This window comes from Tarenaya hassleriana, unplaced genomic scaffold (assembly GCF_000463585.1).
Source record: "Tarenaya hassleriana unplaced genomic scaffold, ASM46358v1 Cleome4, whole genome shotgun sequence".
NCBI lineage: Eukaryota > Viridiplantae > Streptophyta > Magnoliopsida > Brassicales > Cleomaceae > Tarenaya > Tarenaya hassleriana.
Genome location: NW_010966881.1, coordinates 4,436,317 through 4,463,176, shown reverse-complemented (window position 1 = coordinate 4,463,176; position 26,860 = coordinate 4,436,317). Strand labels below are relative to the sequence as shown.

The 26,860-nt window shown below is 40.5% G+C and overlaps 8 protein-coding genes and 1 pseudogene across 13 annotated transcripts in view; 4 read left to right on the top strand and 5 right to left on the bottom strand.

Annotated features, from left to right (window-relative positions):
- The window catches only part of LOC104823982, a 6,361-nt gene extending 2,943 nt beyond the window's left edge, over positions 1-3,418 (bottom strand). Inside the window, exons 1-11 of one of the 6 annotated variants that reach the window (XM_010555809.2) lie at positions 3,251-3,418; positions 2,700-2,769; positions 2,541-2,593; positions 1,784-1,920; positions 1,464-1,605; positions 1,238-1,374; positions 954-1,155; positions 630-868; positions 417-528; positions 194-338; positions 11-93 (exon numbers count right to left, since the gene is read on the bottom strand). In XM_010555809.2, the coding sequence (XP_010554111.1) occupies positions 11-93; positions 194-338; positions 417-528; positions 630-868; positions 954-1,155; positions 1,238-1,374; positions 1,464-1,605; positions 1,784-1,920; positions 2,541-2,593; positions 2,700-2,704 (1,255 nt within the window). In that variant the 5' untranslated portion in view covers positions 2,705-2,769; positions 3,251-3,418. Of the gene's footprint in view, positions 1-10; positions 94-193; positions 339-416; positions 529-629; positions 869-953; positions 1,396-1,463; positions 1,606-1,783; positions 2,498-2,540; positions 2,594-2,699; positions 2,770-3,250 lie in introns of those variants that run through there. The other 5 variants (XM_019203795.1, XM_010555808.2, XM_019203796.1 and 2 more) reach the window with 5 other exon arrangements.
- Positions 3,419-4,868: 1,450 nt separating this feature from the next.
- LOC104823980 (B2 protein-like) lies at positions 4,869-8,103 on the top strand. The gene is made up of 6 exons (XM_010555806.2): positions 4,869-4,954; positions 5,609-6,153; positions 6,247-6,347; positions 6,448-6,531; positions 6,640-6,750; positions 7,672-8,103. Exons 2-6 carry the CDS (start codon positions 5,619-5,621, stop codon positions 7,714-7,716), a joined length of 876 nt encoding a protein of 291 aa, XP_010554108.1. The 5' UTR covers positions 4,869-4,954; positions 5,609-5,618; the 3' UTR covers positions 7,717-8,103.
- Positions 8,104-8,380: 277 nt separating this feature from the next.
- LOC104823981 (transcription and mRNA export factor SUS1) lies at positions 8,381-9,875 on the bottom strand. Its single transcript, XM_010555807.1, has 5 exons — positions 9,764-9,875; positions 9,576-9,672; positions 9,371-9,465; positions 9,125-9,201; positions 8,381-8,577 (listed from the first exon to the last, which is right to left on the bottom strand). Coding segments are annotated over exons 1-5 (345 nt in total). The 5' UTR covers positions 9,766-9,875; the 3' UTR covers positions 8,381-8,503.
- A 506-nt stretch (positions 9,876-10,381) lies between these two features.
- LOC104823979 lies at positions 10,382-11,619 on the top strand. Its single transcript, XM_010555805.2, has 2 exons — positions 10,382-10,875; positions 11,347-11,619. The coding sequence occupies exons 1-2, from the start codon at positions 10,439-10,441 to the stop codon at positions 11,450-11,452; spliced, it is 543 nt and encodes a 180-aa protein (XP_010554107.1). The 5' UTR covers positions 10,382-10,438; the 3' UTR covers positions 11,453-11,619.
- Positions 11,620-12,146: 527 nt separating this feature from the next.
- Positions 12,147-14,096, bottom strand: LOC104823978 (putative F-box/kelch-repeat protein At1g15680). The gene has a single exon (XM_010555804.1). It carries the CDS (start codon positions 13,871-13,873, stop codon positions 12,593-12,595), a length of 1,281 nt encoding a protein of 426 aa, XP_010554106.1. The 5' UTR covers positions 13,874-14,096; the 3' UTR covers positions 12,147-12,592.
- Positions 14,097-14,122: 26 nt separating this feature from the next.
- LOC109117078 lies at positions 14,123-15,911 on the top strand (annotated as a pseudogene).
- A 111-nt stretch (positions 15,912-16,022) lies between these two features.
- On the bottom strand, positions 16,023-19,435 carry LOC104823976 (uncharacterized RNA methyltransferase pc1998). The gene is made up of 15 exons (XM_010555802.2): positions 19,212-19,435; positions 18,998-19,112; positions 18,801-18,912; positions 18,648-18,692; positions 18,455-18,522; positions 18,315-18,369; positions 18,148-18,227; positions 17,962-18,045; positions 17,611-17,724; positions 17,353-17,471; positions 17,136-17,253; positions 16,908-17,041; positions 16,642-16,795; positions 16,462-16,541; positions 16,023-16,382 (listed from the first exon to the last, which is right to left on the bottom strand). Exons 1-15 carry the CDS (start codon positions 19,379-19,381, stop codon positions 16,301-16,303), a joined length of 1,530 nt encoding a protein of 509 aa, XP_010554104.1. The 5' UTR covers positions 19,382-19,435; the 3' UTR covers positions 16,023-16,300.
- Positions 19,436-20,290: 855 nt separating this feature from the next.
- Positions 20,291-22,866, bottom strand: LOC104823975 (uncharacterized protein At3g27210-like). The gene is made up of 4 exons (XM_010555800.1): positions 22,551-22,866; positions 22,028-22,132; positions 21,115-21,189; positions 20,291-21,002 (listed from the first exon to the last, which is right to left on the bottom strand). The coding sequence occupies exons 1-4, from the start codon at positions 22,759-22,761 to the stop codon at positions 20,587-20,589; spliced, it is 807 nt and encodes a 268-aa protein (XP_010554102.1). The 5' UTR covers positions 22,762-22,866; the 3' UTR covers positions 20,291-20,586.
- A 557-nt stretch (positions 22,867-23,423) lies between these two features.
- Positions 23,424-26,086, top strand: LOC104823974 (cytochrome c1 1, heme protein, mitochondrial-like). The gene is made up of 8 exons (XM_010555799.1): positions 23,424-23,519; positions 23,719-23,806; positions 24,297-24,508; positions 24,679-24,958; positions 25,042-25,113; positions 25,206-25,322; positions 25,434-25,499; positions 25,747-26,086. Exons 2-8 carry the CDS (start codon positions 23,747-23,749, stop codon positions 25,861-25,863), a joined length of 924 nt encoding a protein of 307 aa, XP_010554101.1. The 5' UTR covers positions 23,424-23,519; positions 23,719-23,746; the 3' UTR covers positions 25,864-26,086.
- The last annotated feature ends 774 nt before the right edge of the window (positions 26,087-26,860 follow it).

Below are 26,860 nucleotides of genomic sequence, written 5' to 3'. Positions count from 1 at the left end.
AACTGTCGACCAGCAGGAACTTTGACGGAAACCAATTCCTGAGCTGAAGAGAAGACAGTCAGAGTGTACAAAGCTCGAGAGAGTTCCTGAAACCTACACAAAAAAAAAAAGTTTTCGTTCATAAGTACGAAATGCCAAAGTTCTTATCTTGAGCTGATGATTTCAGACTTTAAAATCCTGTGCATGCACCTGCCTTGCAAGTCTACCTCCACAAACTTCAACCATTGAGGCCTCAAAGCCAAAAACTGGCTTCGTAAACTCAATAACAATGTTGATGTTCGGTTCCTCTGTCAAAACCGATGAACTTGCACTTAACATTACTCCCGGATGCACCCAGTCTTCAAGAAAAAAGAGCTCTTATCAAATGAGACTATACATTGGTGTGAAACACTACTTGAGAAAGATTGAGAGCCTACCATAAAGGAGAATTAGAGGAGAGACAGCTGACACAGGAGTTCCAGTTTTGCCGATTATCAGACCAGTATTTAGCTTTATCGTAATTATTCCAGTCTTTGTTACGTTCTTGAGCTGCAAATTGAAAGAACTGACTATGAGTTCTTTCAAAGTACTTTTGGAGTCAAGAAACCGAAATAATGAGTTAAAGCAAGAGTAACTGGAGACCCACGTACTGCGAAAGCAAACCAGTGAGTCCTATTGTCCAAGTCTTGAACTGAGATCAAGCCCCCTGAGCTGACAGAAAACGCATCCAGAACCTCGTCTGTTGTGTTCAGAACCGGAATGCTGAAGTTCAAGAAAAACTTGAGTTCTGACATTTTGTTGGTGGCGAAGACAGTTCGAGGGACCTCATTAATATTCAGCTGATAGGACGGAACCGAAGTCCATAGATCAGCCAGCACTGGTCTCCTATCTACGAAAGTGAATTATAAATCAAAACTGCAAGTTCCTATCCGAATGTGATGAACTATATACTTGGTTAGGAAAATGCTTATTACCGAAATGAACTACTAATACAGAGCTGTTGGTCCTTCTGAAGTCATTTCCTGCCATATCTGTGCAAATCCTGTCTCTCATGGTAACTACCCCACGCTCTTTCAACCTTTCTGAGGAAATGATGACATCGAGTCTGTATTTAGTGTTTGGTTCCAAGATTTGAAGAGATAAAGCATCAACTTGAAAAGGGCCATATGCAATAACCTGTAGAAGAAGGTACACACCGAAATCATTCGATTGTTTGGGAAAACACCTTGTGTTTCGAACAGAGCATTAGCTTACGCACATCACAGTATGATGAGTTCAGGCACTTGAAACCACCATTTCCTCTGCAGGGCTCACTGAAGGTAACATCAACGCTGATTCTCTTACCATTCGTGTAGTTATGAGAACTTGATAGTCTTGCAGTTGGTGGGATTGTGTCTTAACAAACAGAGATAGAATCTGACAGTTTAGAGATCTCCAAATTAATAGATAAAACCCGAAAGCAGAAAAAAAAAAGGAGAGCTTACCAATGAACCAAGAATGAGCCGATGAATTCATCACTCTACTCGATGTCTTCACCTTGACAAGCAACTCGTGTTGTTGATTTACAGTCAAATTTTTTAACACCAAGACAGAAGCAGGACATTGCCTCAGAATCTGCCCATCAAGCTGTCGTAACAAGCCGCAGTAGTGTTCAGTAACAGACAAACTAATATTCTTTGCTTTCTCTAGTCAACATATCACAATACTATCTCTCTTTGTTTCAAGTGATGCCTCTACGTACGTGGAAATTGCTGGATAGAACACCATTCTTAGAACAGCCTCATATGGAAGATCAATCTATTACCTGACAAACAAACGAACATTGTTCGTTCTTGCATGCATCAGACCTATCCGGTCTCTGAACCTCATACCGAAAAACAGCTGTTGAAGACCTTGACCACGCAGGCGGCGTCTGGAGAAACCGGAGAGAAATGCCTGTCTCTGTGGACCCAACAGCAACAAAAGTGAGAAAGATGAGAACTTTGAAGATAGCGAGAAGACCCATTAGGAGAGAAGCCATGGAAGAAGCAGCAAGAAAACTTGGGAGAGTGAACTTGGGAAGAAAAAAACAGTTGGTGAGAAGAATAAGGAAAGATAATAAAAAAAGGGCCAACAACTAGCACGAGAGAAGTTAAGTCACCACATTAACTGCCTTGTTTGAAAGTAGTTCCTGGTTCTTTAATAACTCTACCAATTTCAACTGTCACAACAAGATTTCAAATTTTTACTTAAATGCAACCATTTATCCATTACCCGAAATTCAGACAAATTGGGAATTGGGCACAGAACACAAGTCATATTTTCAAAGTTCCAAACGTTGAAGATATACGGAAAAGGGAAATTCAAACTTAGAACTAAACATTTAATTCATGATTCCTTCTGAACAAAACCAATGTTTCTTACCTTCCCGCAATCAAAAGGCTCATAAATGGGGAAGGCAAAGAAGAAAAATACGATTTTGGAAAACCAAAAAAAGAAAGAAAGAGGGTGAATTCAAGTTCAGAGGTACGGATGATGTTTGATGACATCACAAAGTTATTTAAGAGAGAGAGAGGTTTAACTGTGTGTATGAATCCAAATTCCAGCCATTTCGGTAGCGCTCGTTCTCTGTTTGCTGAAAAAAATCATAAGAACGAACTTCACACATTCAACGCCAAACACGAAGGAGTTATTATTGCCGACGATTGACTGGTTTTAGAATCAACGAAAACGAAAGATACCTCATCCACAGCTCTTTGACAGAAAGAACTGAGTAGCTTTATCAAAGTAAATTGAAATTCTAGCTTCATCCTGATCAAGAGTAAAAAAAAAACGCATAAGAAGCATGCTTTCTCCAGCTCTCAGATGGCATCTACTCAAATTTAATTGACATTAGGGTTTGGCAGCAAGAAAAATGTATACAGAATCTCGATTTTTACACAAATTAAATGTGTAAACAACGCTAAAGGAGGCCTAACGATCATTATAGCCAAACAATTTGAATCATTTAACATGGGAATTCAAGTTCATGCCGCTGCGATTAAGCCCTTAACCAGCCTAAAAAATCAGTGATGATCAACAAGAGAATGTGGAAAATCTGAAATTAACAAAAGGAGTGTAAAACAGGATAAACCAGGAAACGTCTCGAGGAGGATGAAACGCTGCTGATTCTTATAATCAAGCATCCATTAACACGGGAATTCAAGCAAATTAATACGAATTAGGATCAAACACTAATCTAAATCGAAAACACAGGAATGTCGTAGTAAGATTTTAATGAAAAGGAGAGCACCTTGAAACATTTGCTTTGGATCTGAGAGGTTCCGAAACCGGGCCAATTCCAGTAAAGCTCCTCCCCATCTCTTCAAGTTCTGCAAAAATCCAAGCATATAAACTCGGTTTTGAGAAACCCTGTACAATTTCCGCCATTACAGCAAAAGAAGAGCTCAGACAAAAACAAAACCAATATATCCGCTTATTTGGAGACGATGCATCCGAGACTGAGACCAAGATTCAGGCTTGAGCCACGTGTCTATATGGGCCTGGTCTTTTAATTTGGGCTATTGATTGCCGTTCTTTTTTTTTTTGCAGCCCAACTTTCCAACATGGTGCCGTTCGAAGCCTTTGTTACGAGACTGTTTTCCGTTCTTAGCCTACATGAACGCCAAGGAGTTCTGATTCTAAAGCAGAAAACGTTATTTTTTCCACCTGCCAAAGGTGGAAACTTTTGGCTTTTTTCTTGAACTATATGTATTTTATTCTAAAATAATATATATATATATATATATATATATATATATACAGCCAATTTAATAGAACTAACCCACATGTAATGACATCCAATTTCTTTTTTTTATATCCTCGTATAAAATTCGTCGTAGCTACAATTTTATACTAGACATATACGATAAATAAAAATATCAATTAAAAAAAATGCTACTGTGAGCATGTAAGGTTATTCATATGGACTTTTCCTGTGATCAGCAGCATTATGACAACTCATGGTTTTGAACTGCAATTATGCAACTAAGTTCACGAGCCACATATAAAAAAACCCTAAATTATTATAAATCTTCAAAAAAAAATAAGGTTAATAAAAGATAGAGCATCACATGAAACAAGATTAAGATGCCTCTCTTTTTCCTTTTCTTTAGCTTTTCCACTTTAGTTTCATTAAATTAAATATTAATTTATACGTAAAAGTTTGCATAAAAATAAGTACGAAAAAACTAATTAAAACAATTTAATAGGTACTTTAATACAATAAATGTCCGTGAGGAACAATGGATGTGGGCATATGAAATCGCAAATATAAATTATATTGATCTGCCAACCAATGTTTGAATGATATTATAATTTAATTACAACTATATTTTATTATATATATATATATATATTATATCAAATATTATTAATGCAAAAGGATATGATATATGGGACGAGACAATCATGGTGATCACATGTACAAAGGGTTTACAAAAGTGAGCTTTCTCGTGACACATTGTCTCCATACCGTTCTAACCTATAAGTTTAGAACACAATAAAATAAAAGAAGATAATATAAGTTTTAAAAGTGACTAATTACACAATATAGTTATTGGAATTAAATGAAATTTATTGGACCGCATAATCTGCCTCTGAACATTATTTTACTTTGGTAACATATGTTTTAAGGATACAAGCTTATTCTGATTTTAATTGGGTTAATGAAGTGGCGAAATCGGTAATTTTATTTTGGCGTGTGATTTGTTTTAAAACAAGTCAACTGATCGAACGGTCTAGAATGAGTCAAACCATCATCGGCTTGAAAGCTACTAAGACGGTGACACGTAGTTTTACTGCAGTGGCAATAGCGTAATTAAATTTGAAACAGAGGGACGTTTTCAAAGTTCAAGTAGCATAAATCTACAGATCCACCTATGGAGTGCCTTCTCTCTCCGACGTGTTTGTCGGCAATCGAATTCTCAAGTCCGGCGAATATCCAGGAAAGAAGAAGGTTCCTCTCTCTCTCTCTCTCTCTATATATATATATATATTCTGAAACCACTGTGGTCTTGTTTGTTTCAATGTTTTCCGGTGAGACTTTCGGGCATGATTCTAGGGTTTAAGTCCTCGGAGCCCTGGTTTTCTCAGTCCGAACAATTTGTTCGTCCGTTTTCATTTCTCTTATGTCCGATGATGAATCTGGGTCTTCAAATTTCCTTGAATCTTTCCCGTGAAATGGTTGTGATTAGGCTTTGGATTAAGGTTTAACTGGAGCGAATGTTAACTTATTAGTTCTGTGTTTTGTCTGGGTTTCCTGGGTTAAATGCTGCATCGAGAACTTGAATAGAACTTTCGCGTTTATGTCGGAGTGACGCGAAAGAGGTTGCCTTGTCTTAAGACTTGTTTCCTGCTTATATGTATTTCACATCTCGGATGGCAAGACTTGTCTTAAGACTTGTTTCCTGCTTCGGGACACCGCATCTGTGTCCGAAAACATGATATATGCTGTTTATATTTAGGCGTGAAAGAAACTTTTACATTGCAATCGGCATTGAATGTTGAATGTTTATTACATAGGGTTTATTTTCCTTTCTCGATGATTCTGCTATTGTTCTTTACTCCGAAAGGGATAATGGGTTCACTGTGTTTTGTTTGTCTTTGTTAGGTTTTGAACCATGGATAGCTACTGGCAACTGGGTAATGAGCTTCGAGGCCAGGCCAGAGCATCAGAGGATCACAAATGGCTGATGGCTGCATCGAAGCTGGCTGAGCAAACTAGATCAAAGGGGGAGCGGATGAACAACCTTGATCTCGCCAAAAGCCCAGCCGAGGTTAGGCCAAGCGAGAAATTCGGGTTTCAGGAAACGAACCTTAACTTCAACATGCTGAACTTGGACTCTAAGTCCGGGGAAAGCATGGGCAAATCTTCTCTGCTAAGTGGTATTCACAGTATGAATGCCATGTCCCCTAAGAATAGCGCAAAATGTTTGGGGAATCTGAACGTTAACAAGTATACAGGCAATGTTGTAACCCACAAAGGGTCCAGCAACAAAAACAACAATGATAATGGCAATCAGAACTCAGCTGTGGACAAGAGGTTCAAAACCTTGCCTGCATCTGAGATACTGCCAAGAAATGAAGTGCTCGGAGGCTACGTCTTTGTCTGCAACAACGACACGATGCAGGAAGATTTGAAGCGTCAACTGTTTGGTAAATTGCTACTTACCCTTATTGTGTTACGCATTTTCAGACACATGGATTGCATTTGGAATATCAACTGACCATGTAAGTTTTGTTTGTCAGGTTTGCCTCCAAGATACAGAGACTCTGTCCGGGCGATAACACCTGGATTGCCTCTCTTTCTCTACAATTATACCACTCACCAGCTACATGGTATCTTTGAGGTGGGTCATCTGCTTTCTCATTTCATATCCAATTGTAGCCGGACTACCCTTCTGTGGATAAACGTTTTGTGGGACTGTGGCATGATATCTTTTTGCACAGGCAACAAGCTTTGGAGGTACAAACATCGATCCGACAGCTTGGGAAGACAAAAAGTGCAAAGGAGAGTCGAGATTTCCAGCTCAGGTTAAAACTTGAAAAACAGCTGTTGCAGTGTTTTTATTCTTTTATGCTTTTGTTAAAAACACTGGGAATTTCTTGCATTTTATATCTCTTCTCTTATCACTGTAACAGGTTAGAATCCGGGTCAGAAATATTTGCAAAGCATTGGAGGAGGACGCGTTCCGGCCCGTTCTTCATCACTATGATGGCCCGAAATTCCGCCTTGAGCTCTCTGTTCCCGAGGTGCTTGTTCGATATTCACACTCTTCTTCCCTACTGACTATATTATCATTGAATCTTTCGCTGTGGCAGAAATTTATTAGAAAATAATGAAAAGAAATCAACAGGAAATTTATATATAAAGAAAAACTCGATGAAGCCTGACGTGGGAATAATGTGTAACAATGGTTTTGGGCCGATTAGATTGAATCAGTGATTAGGATGGAATGTTGGAAACAAAATAAGTGAATCAGAACTTCTCAAACACTTTTAGTATATCGAATGTTTCTGCGTAAGTTCATGCTAGCTATTTATAGAAAGGAAGAAATTAAGTTGAATGAACAAAAAATCCACATAGTACTGTGATTATGAACACAAGTGTGACACCTAACTGCAGCTACTTTGCCGATGTTTTTGGCAGAGAATTAGACATGATGGCCCGAAATTCCGCCTTGAGCTCTCTGTTCCCGAGGTGCTTGTTCGATATTCACACTCTTCTTCCCTACTGACTATATTATCATTGAATCTTTCGCTGTGGCAGAAATTTATTAGAAAATAATGAAAAGAAATCAACAGGAAATTTATATATAAAGAAAAACTCGATGAAGCCTGACGTGGGAATAATGTGTAACAATGGTTTTGGGCCGATTAGATTGAATCAGTGATTAGGATGGAATGTTGGAAACAAAATAAGTGAATCAGAACTTCTCAAACACTTTTAGTATATCGAATGTTTCTGCGTAAGTTCATGCTAGCTATTTATAGAAAGGAAGAAATTAAGTTGAATGAACAAAAAATCCACATAGTACTGTGATTATGAACACAAGTGTGACACCTAACTGCAGCTACTTTGCCGATGTTTTTGGCAGAGAATTAGACATAGAGTTCTGTCGCATTAGCAATGTATTGTTTTTTTTTTTTTTTTTTTTTTTTTTTTTGGGCCAGACGCTTGATCTGCTGGACCTCTGCGAAAAAGCCGGGTCTCCTTAAGGGCCGAATGCCACACAGACGGAAGGATTCTCCCCATTTTGCATAAGCTCTTGGGGGTATGAATGGAGTGTCCAATTCGTGTAACTTACGAAGAAGAACGGAGTGTCGGAATTTTAGGGCAAAGAGAGGCATTTCCCCCTAATAAAAAACAGTGTGTGTCTCTGTGTGTGTGTGTGAGAGAGAGAGAGAGAGAGAATTCTCTTGAAGAAACATATTTGTGTAGAAGCATATTATAGAGAGAGAGAGAGAGACAGGACTAGGCAGAGCCACGAGAATGAAGTGAGCACTGTTTCTGTAATAATATCAAAAGTTATTTGTGAGGAAATGAGAGCTTTTTTTTTTTTTTTACAATAGAGTTCCCCATGGAATCCCATATGCGAATTAGTATTTGGTAGTAAAGAACAACATTGCAAACACAAACTTTTCTGGTAAACAATCTTTGCAAAGTTCTGGTAATAGTAATAATGGTATACTCTTACACAACCATTGAGACATACAAGAGAGAGTGAACCCAATCCAGACATGTCATACCACAAGACAGAATGCCCACCAGACCTACCTGTTCGCATATAGAACTGCCTACTATAACATCCAAAAGGCCGGAGCTCTCGGCACATATCGTTGGATTCGACCAAAACTCCGTATCAAGGACGGGAAAATGTGAAACGAAGATATGTTCTAACGATGCTTGGCTCCATGGAGCTCGAGAATACAATCTCCTCTAATACCTTTGCAGTGTATATATGTGGTGATGATGTGTGATTGTTTGATAAAGTTTGAAGACACATCAACGAGCAGCTGACACTATGAAACTTCGAATTTTCTGCAACAGCTCTGCCTTGACACCGTCTGGCACTGAAGCTGCGTTAAACGTTAAGGTTCAACCCAAAAAAAAAATGTGAGATTCAAAGAATGGAAATTGGTGAATCTAGTGATTGACATCGTTCTGATATAGAAATACTAAGCCCTAAGCTTCCATAAGCCATTCCTGTTAGTGTTCAGTGTAAAAGGTTCCTTCTTGGCGATTGCATTCAACATTACACCCAAATCCCACAAGCACCACATAATTGTAACTCTGTTTCTTTCAGTATCTGACTTGTACATGGGATTCTATTCATCTCATCTCGATGTTTGTTTTAAACTTGCAAAGGTAAAAGCAGCCAAGAAGCCGAACTTATGAACAGCTTTTTCATTGACATCCCAAAACTGTTCCAGCTATACTTGTCTCTAAATCGGAAACATGTACAAAAACCGCAGATGCAAGCACCATCCAAAAACCATTCCACTAGCCCAAAAGCAGATTTTGGGATTAACCACAAACCCAAAATACCACTAGATACAGTTCCATCCACAACCTCCATGTCCATCTGAAAGAAAACTACTCAAGAAGAAATGGTTTTCTTTTTACCTCTGCCCTTTGGAGTAATCACTCGTATCAGTTCATCCACTGTAACATCATTTCTGCCTTTCTTCCTTACATACTCCCTGCACCAAATCATAGCTCCGCATAAACAGCAACAAGTGCACCCAAATCTTTTTCCCAGACAGACCAAATCTTTCAGGCAGGGCTCAAATTCAGTTTCAAATTCTTCTGAAACAAAGTTGTTCAAAGCAAATTGATAGATTTTTTTAGGTAAAAGCGAGAGTACAGAACCTGCAAAGAGCATTCATTTCATCCTTCCAACCACACTCCACCAGTCGATCCCTCACGAGCTCCATCAGATTCTCCTTCTCTCCGCTCTCGACAAGCTACCATAAATTTCCCCCACCAAACACGTTCAAAATCCACACTGAGTCACATCCAAATCCCACAACATTGGGGAAGAAAAACATCGATTCGCATGAGCAAATCAGAAAACCTTGATGTTTATGATTTCACGGAGCGTCAGCTCGTCGTTCCCGTGAGCATCGGCCGCATCTGCTTCCGGTGTCGGAGGCCGATTCACCGAGTGTTTCCTGATCAAAGAAATTGAATCAGTACAGGCAAAATTCAGATGCGATGCTCGATGCTTAGAGGAAAGATACGATGATTCTGTCCCGTACGCACATGAGCTTGATGAGATTGGTCAAGATCAAGAACTCGGAACTTTGACGGAAGGAATCTTTCCAGAATCTGCTGCAGAGCTACCACTAAACCATGGAGACGAAGGCAATGCTGGACATTAGTGTGTATTTATATTGAGGCCCATTTGTAAGAGCTCATATGAGCCCATTTTCAGCAGTGTATTTACAAACCAGCGTTTGCGTTTGCGTCTGCGTTTGAACCGAGAGACGCGAACGCTGAATTCTGGTTCCACACAGACACCGGAGAAAGACAACCGCAATCACAACAATGATTCGAAATCACACTGGTATTCCATCTCTAGTGAAATAGCTTTTTGGATTTATTATTGTTTGTGTTGGTATGTAAAATCAAAGAAAACGCTAGTACGTATTCTTTTTTATGTTAATTTATAATTTAAAAAAGATTAAAAACCCGTTACTTTCTCTTTATCATGAAATAAGCTTCGAGATAAACTGGTTTCACATCGCAAATAAAGAAAGCAACTGGGCCTAGAGCCCAAATTTCAATTCAGATCCCGGACCCGGAACCGGACCCGGAACCGGATCCTTCCCCCCGCAGAGCTGTTCACTGACCCTGGAGGGTGAAGGGCTGAAGGGGGGGAATTTTTGTTTTTCTTATCCACAAATCAATCTTTCGTTTCCTTCGTCGCAGACGGTCATGGCGTCCACCCTCTCTCTCTCGAGCTTCATCTCCTTTATTTCCCCATACAAATTGCAGACGAAAGCTCCTCTGCCGTCGAATCTCCCTCTTCCTTTTCCTGCGGTCTCTCATAGACGGAGAAATTATCTCACTGTCGCATCAATGGCGGCCGAGGAGCCTGCCTCCACCTATTCTTCCGGTTCGATGTCATCTGAGCTTGCTTCGGTGATATACCCGTCTCTGGCGTACGCGAACACGCTTTTCTTCAGCTCGGGCTACAACGTGCAGGTTCTTGTCGATGAGAACGAGCCGGAGGAGAGGCTGCTGAATCGGTTCAGGAGGGAGGTGATGAGAGCTGGAGTTATTCAGGAATGCAAACGTAGGAGATTCTTCGAGAACAAGCAAGACGAGAAGAAGCGGAGGACACGCGACGCTGCCAAGCGTAATCGGAAAAGGTCCGTCTTATTTTCTTGCTGAATTTTGATTTTGATTAGTGCGTATCTTCTGTTTGGTTGCTGAGAAAGTTTGTTGGTTCGGTTGTTCGGTCATCGGAAGCTCCTAGGGCAGGGAAACTTGTTTTCACAGTCTGTAATGTTCTGCGAAGATTGGATACCCGAATCATCTCGCATGACTAGAATTAGGGTTAGAGAAGAACATATATTCTTTCATGGGCATTGTTCAATTGCGCATTTCGTTCTTCAGCAGATGGGATTCTCATTTTTGTAACATTTTGTTCAATATGTATGCAAGGCATGATGCCAGTGGTGGACTTTACTGATTCAAACATTTTTTCACAACGCGTGCTTACCCCTCATGATGCAAGGAACATATGTTGTCTCGTAGCTTTCAAGGATCTTACACGAGTTTAAGCTGAGTTATTTCGGCCCTTGTTGAGACATATCATTCATTTGTCGTGTTGATTTCAGGCGTCCTCAGTCGAGATTTTCTCAGCAGAACAAGGAAGAAGCTCCCAAGAGTAAGACAGAAGACGAGGATAACTGGGACATGCCCGATGGAGATACACCTTACTAAACAGGATTTTCTCGGTATTCTAAATCTTGACCCTTTCGAGTTTTGATATTTTCCAATGTAAGTGGCGTTGCATGATTCAGATTTCGATTATCTCCTCTCTCCTCGTACCTTGTAATGTCTTTTTGTGGACAACTTGCTTTGGGCAATAAAGTTTTTCTTTCGCGCTATTTGAGCCTCACCATCTACTATATTCCGTCTTCCAATAGATGTAAAGAAAAACTTCCTTTGTATTTTGCTTGGACATCTCCACAAGGAGGACAAATACCATTGTTCTCTGCAACATGCCAATAGTAATACTTCTCCAGCCCTCACGAGCCAAGAAGCAGCTTCAGGTTACCTTATTGTGTCTATATAATGACAGCAATTTTGCATGAATTATACATTGAAGTTAGCATCATACAGATACGTTTACCGGTGACTTAGATAGATTGCTTTTCAGATGCAGGCAGGGTACAAGAACCTCCCTCTCTAGTCTAACGTTCACTGTTTTAGACAGCAGTATGGAAAGCTTTATTTGATTTCACATAGAAGAAACCTCCACGGTTATCTGCAGCTGCTTGCTTGTTGTAGACAAGCCGGAGGAATCCTATGATCGGTAAAACTCATCTATCATTATTTGCAGAGATAAATACTTATCACGGTTATTTCATTACAGCGTAAAAAGCATAGTGTAACATTACCGATCTCACAGGTTGAATACAGGCACATCTGGTTTCACTAATCCGACTCATATATGGGGGAGCTAATGCCTGCCGGGTGAAACAACAACCAGATAAATCACTAGGAGAAAACCTATGACAAGGTATGATGGCTTTCACCATCCTCAGCCTTTCATCATTTGAGTTCTTGTGCGTTTTCAACTTAGATTCAAAGAACATAATAGCCCTTAGAATCCCCTGAATTGTGTGTTAAATTCTCGAAATTTTGGTGAAACATGAAAAGAGAGATAAAATGCAAAAGTATAATTTCATTGACCTTGGCAATCATAGAATTTGATTTCATGGTCCACGAGAGCCTTATGTTATCATGTGACCACAGATATGAATGAATAACACAAGATATAATTTAGAGACGAAAACCCGAAAAGCATTGTTAACTGCTGATTATTCTATAAGATAACGAAGAAAACAACTAATAAGATCATGCCAGTTCATGTGGCAATACATTGAAAGTCAGGTTGGCCGGACAAGGAATGGATTCGAGCCACCGAGGAAGTACGAAGGGCGTCAATAACTTAAATATCAAAGGTGCGTTTGATGCATGTTGACTCGTAATATCTTGTGTCCTCATGTTAAATGACACCAAAAGCTCCATATGAGGGTTCCACACGTAGATAACATCCGTCTCGAAAGGGTGCATTGCCTTAGGAATCCACCAGCGACCGAATCCTATAGATGACAGGTTCATATCCCACAGCATCTCCCAATCATTCCCTGAATCACTCCCATTGTTCTTCAGCTTCCAAACCCTAACTTTAGGGTTTCTGTTTTTGTTCGTGTTTATATACATGAGAAATCCACCCGAGGTTGTGAAGAAGTTTTCGTTGCATGGGAAGATTTGTTGATTATCGGGTAAAGATATGATACGAAACTGATCAGCTTCTGATCCATTGGCGTAGAAATCGTGAGTTAGAATGGCAGGATCGAAAGGGATGAAGTTCTGAGGGATGAAATCAGTAGTGAGGACACCCACTTCTAACCAATGCAGACTTCCGTTGAGATTAATCGGGTCGACGTTCAACATGATCCTAATGGCACGAGGGCAATGGATTTCCTTGATAGTCCATTCGCCCGTCTCTGATGAGTATATCTGAAAATCAAGACTCGTCGGTCCTGCGAAGAATTTTGCCATCCTAACCACTTTGTAACCCGAGACTGCCCCGTTCTCCACATGCGTGACGAGTCCCAGGATCTTGAAATAGTCATCTTCGTCTTCTATAGACTCTGATTGTGGAGGAGGGATCTCGACCCATTGTCGTAGAACAGGGTTAGACACGTAATACGTGTCGGATCCAGACAAGGGCTTCACAACCAACAAGACCAAGCCGTCCGTGCAAGCCACAACCCTAGTTTGTTTGATCTTTCGTCTTGTTGCTTGAAGCTCAAGCTTCTCATCGCCCTCCTGATTCTTGAATCTGATCAGATCCTTCAGAAAGGAAGAAGTATAAGAACCCAGAGACCGAGAAAGGCAGTGTCCGTCGCGTCCGCAGTGGGATACGACCTCGTTCATGGAGCCATCGCCATTGAAAACTAGCGACCAAGCAGATGACGATAAATCATGGTTTGTGGAATGGAAGAGACGACGAAAGTGGGCCGATTCAATGAGCGATTTCCATTCTCTGCAAACCAGTTTGAACCTAACGATGTCTCTGAAGGATGAATTCGCAAGGATTCGAGCGAGCATCTCCTCCGGAAGATCCATCTTCTGCCGATATTTTCCTTTGGGGGAGTTTTAATTTGATTTAGATCAGTGCACTAGGGTTTAATATTATGGGGAAAATATAACTTACAGTGAAAAAAATTGGCCATATCTGTTTTTTTGGAAAGATTTCGTGTTTCTTATTTTGATCGCCAAAAAACCATGTAACATGTTTTCCACTTGAATCTACGGATATTACCAAATCCTGTTAAAGATATTACCAAATATTTTCTACAGATTAATACGGCCTCGATGTATATCTATTCGTATTTATCCTTTTTTGCATTTATCTTTATTTGAGGGCCAAGTCTAGTTAAAGAATAAAGTTGATCTAAAGTCAGTTCCTTGGTTCCTAATTGGGATAATTTTTATTTTATTTTGTCAGACAAAGATATTTTGATTTTTTTTTTAAAAAAAAAATCTCGAATAAATATCTAAATTTTAATGTGATTTAATTGATACTTAAAATATTAAATGTACTTTAAATCGATATTTCAAATATTAAAATATCCAAAATTAATACACAACTTTAATTAATTTACCACCTCTCGCTTTTTTATTATAAATTAATATTTAATTTATATCTTATCATCAGAATTAGATAGAGAATCATTTTAACATTTGAGATCTCATAAATCAAATTAAAAATTCTGATATTTATTAGCCATATTTTGTAAAAAATTCAAGTATTGGAAAATTTTCATTTTTTTTTATATATTTTCGGTACCGTTGTTTTGGATTTCAGTTTCTTTTTCAAAATTTTGTAAAAATCTGTAAATATTATTTTATATGCAAGGCCTGTGACCCAGCTATAGGTGAGACCTGCCCGACGAACGGAAGATCAGGCAACTTCAAACAGTTCAACTGCCCTGATGGGTACTACAACGATTTAGCGATCCTCCCTCTCACCACCAACGACGAAGCTGTCGGAAACATCTTCTCTTCGAATACTCCTAATGAGTTCAACCTGGGATCCCTTTGGATATTTTTCATCCTCTACCGCATCTTGGGGATTTTCACGATTGGTATTGCTACCCCGTCTGGTCTTTTCCTCCCCATCATCCTCCTGGGCTCAGCATACGGCCGTGGCATCATGGGATCCTACACAAGCATCGACCAAGGTCGTTACGCTGTTCTCGGTGCAGCTTCTCTCATGGCTGCTTCAACGAGAATGACCGTTTCGCCTTGTGTCATATTCCTGGAGCTCACAAACAACCTTCTTTTGCTTGCTGCCCATTACTACGATTGTGCTTCTAATTGCTAAGACTGTGGGAGACAGCTTTAACCTGAGTATTTACGAAATCATATTGCATCTGAAAGGCTTACCTTTCTTGGAAGCGGATCCCAAGCAGTGGATGAGGAACCTCACTGTTTGCGAGCTTGTGGGTTCTAAGCCCCCAGTTGTAAGCCTTCACGGCGTAGAGAAAGTCGCTAACATAGTTGATATGCTCAAGAACACCACACATAATGTGTTCCCAGTTTTAGACGATGCAGACGTGCCTCAGGTGAGTTTAGCTGATGGCGCTACAGAACTGCACTGGCTGATCCTGAGAGCGCACCTCATTAAAGTTCTGAAAAGGAGATGGTTCTTAACGGAGGGAAGGAGTACCGAGGACTGGGAAGTTAGGGAGAAGTTTACCTGGGTTGAATTAGCGGAGAGAGAGGACAACTTCGAGGAAGTGGCGGTCATGAGCGCTGAAATGCAGATGTACGTTGATCTTCACCCACTCACCAACATGATCCCGTACACGGTTGTGGAGAGCATGTCGGTGGCCAAGGCTATTGTGCTGTTCAGGCAAGTGGGTCTCCGTCGCTCGTTGTTCCCAAGATCCAAGCTGCAGGGGTGAGTCCATGCCTCTCATTTCACTTCTGTACCTGCTAAAACAAACTTAACAGGACTAACTTATATGGTGATCACTATTCGCTTTCAGATGTCTCCGGTGGTCGGATCTTAACCAGGCAGGACCTAAGGGCATACAAGCTTTTCCTCACCTGGAGAAATCCAAAGGCGGAAAGGGGCACTGAATGGTTACATTTACCAAGGATCTGCAGTGGCTTGCTGCAGTGTCGAATTCTTCCAATTCTTGGAGATATTTCTACTCAGTTTTACATTCTTTCTTCATACTCAACAGGTAATTAAAAGATAAATATATGATAGATTTGGTTTTCTTCTTGTAAAGCTTCTTTTTTTCCACGATCAGTTTCACATAATAAGAAAAGGACCATATCCCCTGTATAATAGAGGCGGTGCAGGACAAAAATGATCCCTTTATATTTGGGATGCCCTCTCTGACCTTTGAAGTTCAGGAGTTACAGACACGCGATTCTTCTGCTTGCATGCTTACACAAAGAATCCTTACTTGGATCCCCCCTTCCGCCTTTCAGACTCCTCATTAGGAACTTTTTGTGTTAAAGATAACACTGTCACTTCTAAGCACGCAACTTCTTTTTTCCAGATTTCTTCTTTTTCTTGACCTCAACCTTCCTCTTGAACACGGCCAAAACTTCAATGCTGGAACCCATTTCTGAATTAGGCGATAAAGATATAGTTGCACTGTAAGACAAAAATTTAGGCGGTAAAGAACTAATACCTCTGGGTACCGGGAAAGAAATTGAAACCGTGGGCTTTTTCTAGGTCCCATGCTTTGCTAGATAATAACACCTTGCAGTCCTATCATAAGAATCAAAACAGAAGTTGAACGACAGTGATGTCATGTATTTGTGACTTGTTGGTCATAACTAAGCAAGATATCAATATCTTCCTTCAGTACCTCCTTAAAGCTTTCCCAACCACAGCTTATATATATTAATGTTTGAGGCAATACTTTACTATCCTCAGCAATCAATTTGTTGCCAGCTTGGACTGAAGCTTCCCTTGCTCTTAAAATCCATGGTCTCTTCTCTTCTTTCGGCTTTGAGGTTGAACTGAAATCATAGAATGTCAACTGAACACAATGATCTAGCTTTTGGAGGCAGAAAAGTCAATTACTAGATTTGAAGGCTAATTCAAAAGCTTTGTTGGATGAGACTCAACAACCTTTCTGGTGATGACTTAAATTTTTTCTCAAGTGAGGCCACAGACTCCAAGGCATGAATCAGAGATGCATCCAGACCCCTCCGAGGAGGGTCAACGACAAGTACATCTGATCCTATAATCCATGAAACAGGGTCCTGCAGAATAGTGAAACCAAAGTGGAAACATCTTTAAAATGTTCAGAAAGCATTTCTAAGTTGAGACATATCTTGCTAAAGACAGGCTACTGACAACTGAAGCATCTGCATGGTGCCAGCTGATGCTGCAATCTGGTGAGGTGGGTAACCGCTGGATCGTCTTCTCAAAAGACTGTTTTGCCTCTTTGTTAACCTCAATGCACTTGACAGAACTGAAATAAGTATCAAAACGTGCGATCATTCTTTTTATCCATATGAACACACAAATAGTACTCTAAGACAAAGGACAACTGTAAACCATCTCTTCTTGCCTGCATTTCCTAGAGAAAGCTAATGATAATCCAATTACTCCAGCTCCGGCATATAGATCACCAACAGATGCTCCACGGACAACATACTCTTGCAGTTTCCGGAGCAAGCTATTGAAAGCCTGAAAATATGCACCAGATGTTGTAGGAATCATAAGCTTCACATAAGAAGCAACAAAAGATTCTCTCACTTTAAACTAGTAAATCCTGTACTGATCTAGTTCCGGTTTGTAAAGTCTGGCTCGATAACTACATGCTCACCCGTGTATTTGCTTGGCCAAAACTGAAGGGATCCAAGGATATGTCAATCCCTCCGACGTGTTCCCAGAAATCTCTCTCACCTAATAGATGCCTCCACCGATTGCCAAATATTATCTAACACAAACAAAATTATAAAGTCATAGGTCAACCAACGGAAGAATAAGAAATCTGGAACATTTTTGTGCAGAAAATCTTCCTCCTCCCACCATCTTTTTATTTTCCCTTTTTTTTGTAAAGACATTCCTCCGAGTTGGAAAAGCAAAGGCATTGGCATTACGAAATCTATAAGTCAACATAGACTTTCCCTTAATCATTCCCCCGAGAATAACGAAAGTGTTTTCTTTTACTCACATTGTTAGTTGATGTCTGAAAGTTAGCCCAGACAGAGTGGATCAAGTGAAACTTGCTCTTTGGTCCACCCCTTCTCCATAAGAACTGCAAATGACAGTGATTAAGTGATCTAAATACAATACGAATAAGATGAAAAGAGGATTGCAAACACAAGAAACCACGATGCAAAGGTGCTGGAAATCTCACATTGGACAGAGCATGCAGTTTATCTGAGTTATGGGATTTCTCATTTCTTGAGTTCCAAACTAAGGATACCTGCACTTTTCCTGGAACCAAGATTCAAATTCAGCAATCTCAGTAACAATATTAATCTTGATAGATAAATAAAATCTTAAAAATAGAGAGCCGGTGACCGTTTTTGTATCTCTCTTGCGCAGGAAGTGATGTGCTGTGCGTCGTAACAGCCATCTGCAGCAAACCCCATAATTACACAATGCATACAAACTCTAGTACAAATTTCCATATATACTCCGTCCTAATCCATATCAATCACCTGAACATATCGTAAGTCCCCTGTGCCAAGATCCTCATCAAATGGCTCGACATTCAACTCCTTAATACCTTACATAAAAAAAAGTACCCAAAGTACGGCCAAAAAAAAAACTATGAACAGTTTCCAGCACTGAATTAGGAAACAATAAGCAGAAGCCGTCACTACTATTCTCAAGTAGAAAAGGAATCGCTACCTGCTCTCAGTAACTCGACTGCAGCATTGATATTAGGATGATGAGCTGCAAAATCACAAGCTTAATATGTAATCATAACCATCACGGAAAGATATTACCAAAAAAAAAAAGTTCACACTGCGGATCTTCTTCTAAGCAACGCGTAATCTATACCTTTACATTGAGGAATATCGACAACAGTATGAGTTCCTTCCTGGTAAAGCCCTATCAACGCATTTCCCGACGAGCCACGAACTGCCAATTTCGCTCGGCACCTCCATCCCCACTGCAACCGGAAGCATGAAATTCGAATGTCTCACCAAAAATTGGACTAATAGTACGAGAAATGAGCAACAGGAAGAGACAATTACCAGCCTACAACTATCGAAAGTGAAATCGTCGACGCCGACACGCTTGAAGAAATCGGAAGCTTCGTCGACGATCACTGGACGGTGGAGATTGAACTCGTGCGTACAACCGGAGCACCTGAAAGCCAAATCGCCAGGGAGAAATTCCAAGCTTAAATCGAAAAAATCAAAGACATGGTTACGATAATTGAACTATGGGAAAATTCATAGTTCATACGACTGGAAATGAGGGCATTGGAGTGCGCAAGATAGCGAGAGGTTGGAGATAGACGCGGAGGAGCTCGGCGGCGGAGGAGGAGGAGGAGCAACTTCCGGCACGACCGGAGAGGACGCGTGGCAGGTGATGATTGGATAACGAGCGCCGAATGAGAAGGTGCTCGACGGCATCGCTCCTCTACTTCACCAGCAGAGAATTTCTCCGTATCTCAGTGGCGGGAGTGGATAAACCCATGTAGGGAATCTTCGGTTAAAATATCTTTGCTGATTTTGCCTGACCTGTGACCCGGTTTAAATCAGTGGGTCCCACAGGAGGACTTTGGTGAACTTAACGACGTCGTTTCCGGAGCACATGGTGTTCCCCAAGGGGTGTCAATCGGGCCGGCCCGAAAGTTTCGGATTCGGGCTCGGGCCGGCCCGATTTTTTTCGGGTCTATATACTTAAGCCCGAAGCCCGGCCCTATGCACTCCAGGCTCGGGGCGGGTCGGGCCGGCCCGCGGATTTTCTTTGTAAATGTTATTTTTTTTCCTTTTTTTTTTTAAATTTTCGAGCTTTGGGGCCGGTCCGATTCGAACCCGAAGCCCGATTTGAGCCCGGCCCGAAAGCCCGATTTGTTTTGGACCAAGAAACTTCGGTCCAAAACCCGCTATTTTTCGGACTGGGCCGGGCCGGACTTCAGGCCTCGGGCCCAAATTGACACCCACAGAGCTTGCATGCCGTTTCGCTCCCCAGCTCCACAATGCTTAGTCCCAAATATTTGAATACTGGATGGAAGGCCCCAAAAAAAAACATAATTAACCGGTTGATTCCAAAAATGAATGATTAAACCGGTCGATCAATAGATTACCGGTTAAGCTAACCAATACAATTATTGAACATACCCAACCCAACTGACACTGATCCGGCACCTTGAACGTTTAGCTAAACCGGAACAAACCAGAATCGCTCACTTCTTTTCTGTGTTTCTTTCTCTTTTCTTGTTTTGGTTCTAACAATTAACTTCCTTGCCAACGCTGCGTTAGCCTACGTCTATATATACATATATACATACACAAACGAAATGCATGAACGTTACTTAAGAGCCAAGACTTCAAAATGGGTTGTAATTTGTATCCATTGATGTACAAGAACATCTAACCTTGTGACTGAGTTCACACCCTCACATATCACAAAAGGGTTAATTTACTCTCATCTCTTAGCAAATCCTTTGAAGTTTCACCACTGCAAGTACCTGTAAAAGATCGGATCATCCCCCTCTCTGCAATAGCTATTCTTAAGTCTGAGTTCCATTTCTCATATACAATTGGTCAAGATTTCACGTTTTCATTATCAAGATCCCAACTTTTGTCAAGTTTTTCAGATCTCTCTCTCTCTCTCATTTTACTGCAACTGCCACAGGGCTCATCTTCTTCCTCTTCCCCGAAGAACTTCCGCATGAGCCAAACCCGGGAAGACACCGATACCCAGAACTAAGGCTCTTCTCCTTCTCGGATACAGAATTTTCAATGGCCTTGAGTTCATTGCTGCAGACATCAGAGTTTGCTCGGGAAACATATGGAGCGGTACAATCTGATCTCTTGCTCGCTTCGCTTTGGTTTTCGGGCGAATCTTCCGCAGAATCTTCGTATTCTTCTCTTATGCTGTCTCTGAAAAGCTCGGCTAGTTTCTTCCTTCGGAGCAATGGAGCAGGAGATACATTCGGAGGCCTTTCCTCGTACAAAAGGTTGTGCATACGGGGAAGTCTCTCCGAAAAGCTGCTTTTAGGAGTGTTTCCACGAGACGGTGTGAAATCTGAGTAAATAATCGGATGAGAAGGGAAAATGCTCTAAATCTTTGATTGTACGTCAAAACGTAAAAAGAGAATGAAAAGTTTTGGTAACGGATCCGCGAGTGAAAGACTCACCACCATTGACACTGTGGAACTCGTCGTCGGATTCTAGCCATGGCTGCGAATCGAAGAACGTTTCCTCTTTACTTCCTGCCAGAGTAATAAAAACAGAACACATTTTCAGACTTCAGAGAAAAGTTTAACAATTTGCAAATCTTGTTTATTCAAACACTTTTTCCAAAATTCATTTTTCTGAATCTGAATCAATGAGATCAATGAACATATGGGGCTGCTCTTAAACACACTGAATTCCCCGGGGAAAAAAGATTCCGAATTTCCTGGAAACCCATCAAATTAAAAGCAAGAAGATCATCAAAACAGAGTAAAGAAGAGTTTTTTCACTGTTTTTGAGATATGGGTCACTGTTCTAGTGGACAGATTTGAATCACAATTACACCAAATCCCTTTATTTTTCCTACCTTCTTGTTCACAGTGCCCACCCACCACTCCCAAACATAGAATGACAATCAAAAAGGAGAAAATATGTCAATTTTGCAGAGAAAAAGGCCACTGGCTTTATCACAAACAAAAGAGACTTGTGAATTAAGAAAGAACCTGAAATTTCCGGGTCAATAGAGACAACAAGAAGTTGAGAAAACGTTTTAAGAACATCTTCGTCAAACTTGCCCAGGAAATAAGGAAGAAGAAAGTTTTGTGACCATGAACAATATATATATATGTATATATATATGAGATGAAGGTGTATAGGCATGTATGTATGTATTATGACCGTATGTATATTTAAATCTGAGAAACCCCACACCCACTGTCAGACCGGACATCATCATAAACTAATCATTTCGTCAGTACCCAACTAGGAAGAAGAAGAAAACAACACGACAGCTCTATATGAACAACCACCATCCATAAACGGCAAAATATCTGAAAACCCATCTGAGAAAAGACAAGAGATTCCTCGAAAAAGTACCGAAGCTCTTCTTCGCAGAAGAAAACGACCACCGATATTTGACCGGACGAACTTCCGCCGCCGTCGGAGTATCGCCCGGGACCGAGTTATCCTTTCTGGGCGATTCTGGGAAATCCATGAACATATATGTTATACATGGAGATGTGTATCTAATATCATATTTATATTCATCTTCCGAGGAGCCTCAGATCCCCAGTCGGATCTGTTGAAAATCTGAGAAACACAGAGAATGTTTGGGGCAAACCCAAGTGCCAAGAATGAACAACAAAAACAAACGGAATCTGTAGACGATAACAATGAAGAGATTTCAGATGGAAAAACCAAACCTTTGTTGACTCACGTTAACGTCCTCACGCTCTAATAAGATGGAACATCATTATAAACTAATAATTTTCATTAGAACACAGACAGAACCAAAAAAAAAAAGCAGCTTTATGGGAAAAAAAAACAATCCTTGAAAAAGGCAAAACACTGAAAAGTGAAAACCCATCTGAAAAAAACGCAGAGATTCCGAGACAAATACCTAAACTTTTCTCGGCAGAGGAAAAAGACCACCGAGATTTGACCGCTGCGTCACCGTCCTCCGCCGCCATCGCCGGCGTAGTAGCCACCGGGCCCGAGTTCTCTTTCCTGGGCGATTTCGGGATCACCAAACTGTCTGCTCTTGTCCCAAAAGCCATGAGCTTTATCGCTGGACGAGGCCGAGACTTATCAACCGACGCGCACGAACCCATCCGCAACGCAAAATATCGATCAATATGAGATACAGAAGTGAGAGAGAGAGAGAGAGAGAGGAAGCGAAGCTCAAATGAGGAAAATGAAGTTTTGGTCTCGAAGAGGTTGATATGTACAGCCGAGTGAAAGATCGCAAGCCGACGATTCTTCTTCGGCGGGAGATGGATGTGGGTCCCATCGTACACGGAGCCCACTCAGCTTTTGTGTTCTTCCCTCGTGAATCAAGAGTCAAGACTGTAGAGCATGGCGCGATGAAACGACATCATTTTGGCAAAAGAACCTTGTCACGGCTATGTCGTGCGAATATAATGGTGGGGCCCGTGAGCTTTTTGCATGACGTGGCTTTTTTAAAGCTCACTTAACAGTCTGATTAGTTCCCAATCACGTATTAAGAGATATGGCAATTTAATCACGTCTGCGATTTGTTGTCTAAAGTTTGACCATTAGATGGGCTTCTATTATTGGGCCCAAACTTAGCCCATATAGATATAAGGATTTCTGAATGTGAGAGATATTGACTAGACACATTTTGATTTAATTTTTTAATCATTTATTCAATTGTAAGATATTGGGCCAAAAAAGGCCCACGTAGGCCCAAATGGGTTTGGGTGTCGTGGGTCGCATCGCAGCCACTGCGTCACCGTGGAACTGCCCATTTTTCTCTCGTATCTGTTTGGTTGCAAAATCTCCTCTAGTTTTCTCTTTCTCTCTCTCTCCTCGTTCGTCGCCGTCGCTGATCCAGTTGATTCATATTCCGGTGAGTTTTTCTCCGGATTTTTTCTTTTTTCTCAAATCGTTCTTTTGGATATTTTTTCCTTCGGATTGTGTATGTTCTTTTGGATCTGATGAGAGTCGGATTCTAGGGCTTGTACGCTTGAATATGAGTATGGACGTGTTGAATCCGCGTTTCACTACTTGATTATGCTTCTACAACTCATTTCTGTTGTCATTTTCAGCGGGTCGATTGGTGTTAGTTTTGATCTAATGGCTGGAGGAGGAATTATCCAGCAGCTTCTGAGGAGGAAACTTCACTCCCCTTCAGTGGTGAGTTTTTTCGGCTTCCGATTTTATCTGTTAGATTTCAATTAAGTCAAGGCTGTTTTGATTTTCATTTCTATGGAGGTGATAGAAGTTCAGGATTTATTCATGATAAAAATAATCCAAAATTTCTTTTGGGTTTTCTTAGCTTCTTGTGATGTTTAGTGCTTGGGAGATTCGCGTTAGCTTATGATGACAAAAAAACTTGTCCTTGACACTTCCTTTTGTTTCGTTTCTCGTTCTCCGGGAAATCCACACTACACTAGCCTTTTGAGAGGATACTGGTTCACATGCCATTTCCCATGTCAGCTTTCACGGGCAAAAGACGACGTTTCCTCCCCGTGGATGTTTTTGGTGATCCGGAAAATGTAACTCTGACTGAAATATCATATAGCCTTGAGCCTTGTAAAGCTCTGATTAGTGGGTTGCTCTTCAGTGGTGAACTTTTGAGGAGGGGAATTCTTCTTTTGAAGTATCGAGTCGTTGTTTCTTGTAGGCGGCTCCGGTCCTGTCATGGTTTTCTTCGAAGAAAGCTCAGGAGGATGCTTCGTCTGCTGGTGTTAGAGCTCTGTTACTGATGGGTGCTGGTGTGACGGGATTACTGAGTTTTTCAACAGTAGCGTCCGCTGATGAGGCTGAACATGGTTTGGAGTCTCCGAACTACCCTTGGCCCCATGATGGCATCCTAAGCTCATATGATCATGCTTCGTGAGTCTTGGCTTGGCAACTATAGTTATGCTAATATTCTTGGCATATCAAGCTATAATCATAGCTTCATAGATATTATGCTGTTATATATTGAATGCTATGCTTGATGTAAAATACAACCACGTAAAGATCTGCTTTTAACATTCCAGAGCTTGATGTTATATGTTCAGGATCCGACGTGGGCACCAAGTTTACCAGCAAGTCTGTGCATCTTGTCACTCAATGTCTCTGATCTCGTACAGAGATTTGGTGGGTGTTGCCTACACAGAGGAAGAAGCAAAAGCAATTGCAGCTGAAATTGAGGTTGAAGATGGACCTAATGATGAGGGTGAGATGTTTAGTCGTCCCGGTAAGCTCAGTGACTGGTTTCCTCAGCCATACTCGAACGAAGCAGCTGCAAGGTTTGCTAATGGAGGAGCATATCCTCCAGATCTAAGTCTTATAACCAAGGTGTGACTTGTTCACGAAAACCTGTGCATCTGTAAAAATTTGTGCTATATGATCTAAAACGTCTTTACTGTTCTGTCTACCAGGCACGCCACAATGGCCAGAATTATGTCTTTGCTCTTCTGACTGGTTACCGTGACCCGCCTGCTGGTGTTTCGGTAAATTATGTCTCCTCCATCTCTCTTTTGAGCTGGACTTCTTTCGACTTCCTATTATTGATTGTTGAAGCAATCCTGTGACAACCGTTTAGATAAGAGATGGTTTACACTACAATCCTTATTTCCCTGGGGGAGCAATTGCTATGCCCAAAATGCTCAACGATGAAGCTGTGGAGTACGAAGATGGTCCCCCTGCCACAGAAGCTCAGGTTAGTTTTCCTTTGCTGAGAAAAACTGAAAAGAATGCTGATCTCGGGATTCACTTGAATGGTTTAATTCTGTGTCGTTATCGTAATTCGTTATGACATTCATGGCACCAGATGGGTAAAGATGTTGTATCATTCTTGGCATGGGCAGCTGAACCAGAAATGGAAGAGAGGAAATTGGTAGGTTCATCTTCTTCTGATGTCTTCAATATCATTCCAACACACACACACACACACACACACACACATCGACGTATATATATGCTGCTATCACTTTTTACTTGCTCTGTATCTGTATTGCCAAAGTTTAAGACCTTGATGTATAACAGTTTACACCCAAAAAAAAGAAAGCTCTCTCCTTACCATTTTACTGCCGAGTTTTCCTCTGGGGATATTTCCGATAACTTAGGGCTGATGGCAATTGCAGATGGGATTCAAATGGATATTCCTACTGTCGCTTGCTCTGCTCCAAGCTGCGTATTACAGGAGACTGAAGTGGTCGGTTCTCAAATCCAGGAAGCTGGTCCTCGACGTTGTGAACTGAATAAAAGCTTTGAACGTTTGTTCGCACAGATGCCCTGTCAAAGTCAAATAGAAGAGGAGCCCATTTGGTCAGGTAATAATAACATTCCTGTTTGTTTTTGCCCAATTCGCAATTTGAGAGCTGTATTATCAGATTAGGGAGGAAAAAATGGAATAAAAGCTTTATTTTTACCTTCATATATAAGTTATAACCCTTGATTTTTATATTATTTTGATTGTTGTCATTATTCACACTAGAACTGCCTGACTTCTTACTCTTTGCCAACAACGACACGATTCTACAAGGAAAAAAGATTTAACAAATGAGATTTTGGGTATCTGGATTCGAAATCTGAATGGTTTGGTGCTTAGATACTCGAACAAATATTTGGGCGTCTGTGTTTAATCTGAATTCGAACTTCTAATTTTAGTTTCGTTAAAAACTTCCATTATCGGGAAAATTGTTTGGATATCTGAACTGGGTTCTCGGTTTTTATTTTGAAATTTAAAGGGCATTATATCAAAAATACCCTTAAAATGCTACTTCTACTTCAACACCTACCATTGTGATCATGTGACCAATGTGATCGAAATATAGTGTAGTCACATATTGATCTCATTGTTCATAACGTTAAATTTATGATGTTTTAATCAAATGATTAGTAAGATATACAAGGTATAAACATAATGAATTAGTGTGATCACCATAAATTTAACGTTATAATCGATAAAAATCAAAATGTGACCATACTATATTTCGGTCACATTGGTCACATGTGATCAGGGTAGGTCTTGAAGTAGAAATAGCATTTGTAGAAATAGCATTTTAAGGGTATTTTTGATAATGCCCCAATTTAAAGACATTTCAAGATACATTTGTAATTTTAAAAAAAAAATTCCAAACGTATTTTATTACTTTGGCATCTGTTCAGATATCTAATTGTAAAATCACAAAATTTGAATCCTATTTATCAGTATCGAAAATCTGATAATCTTGCCATTCTAAATGGTCAAAAATC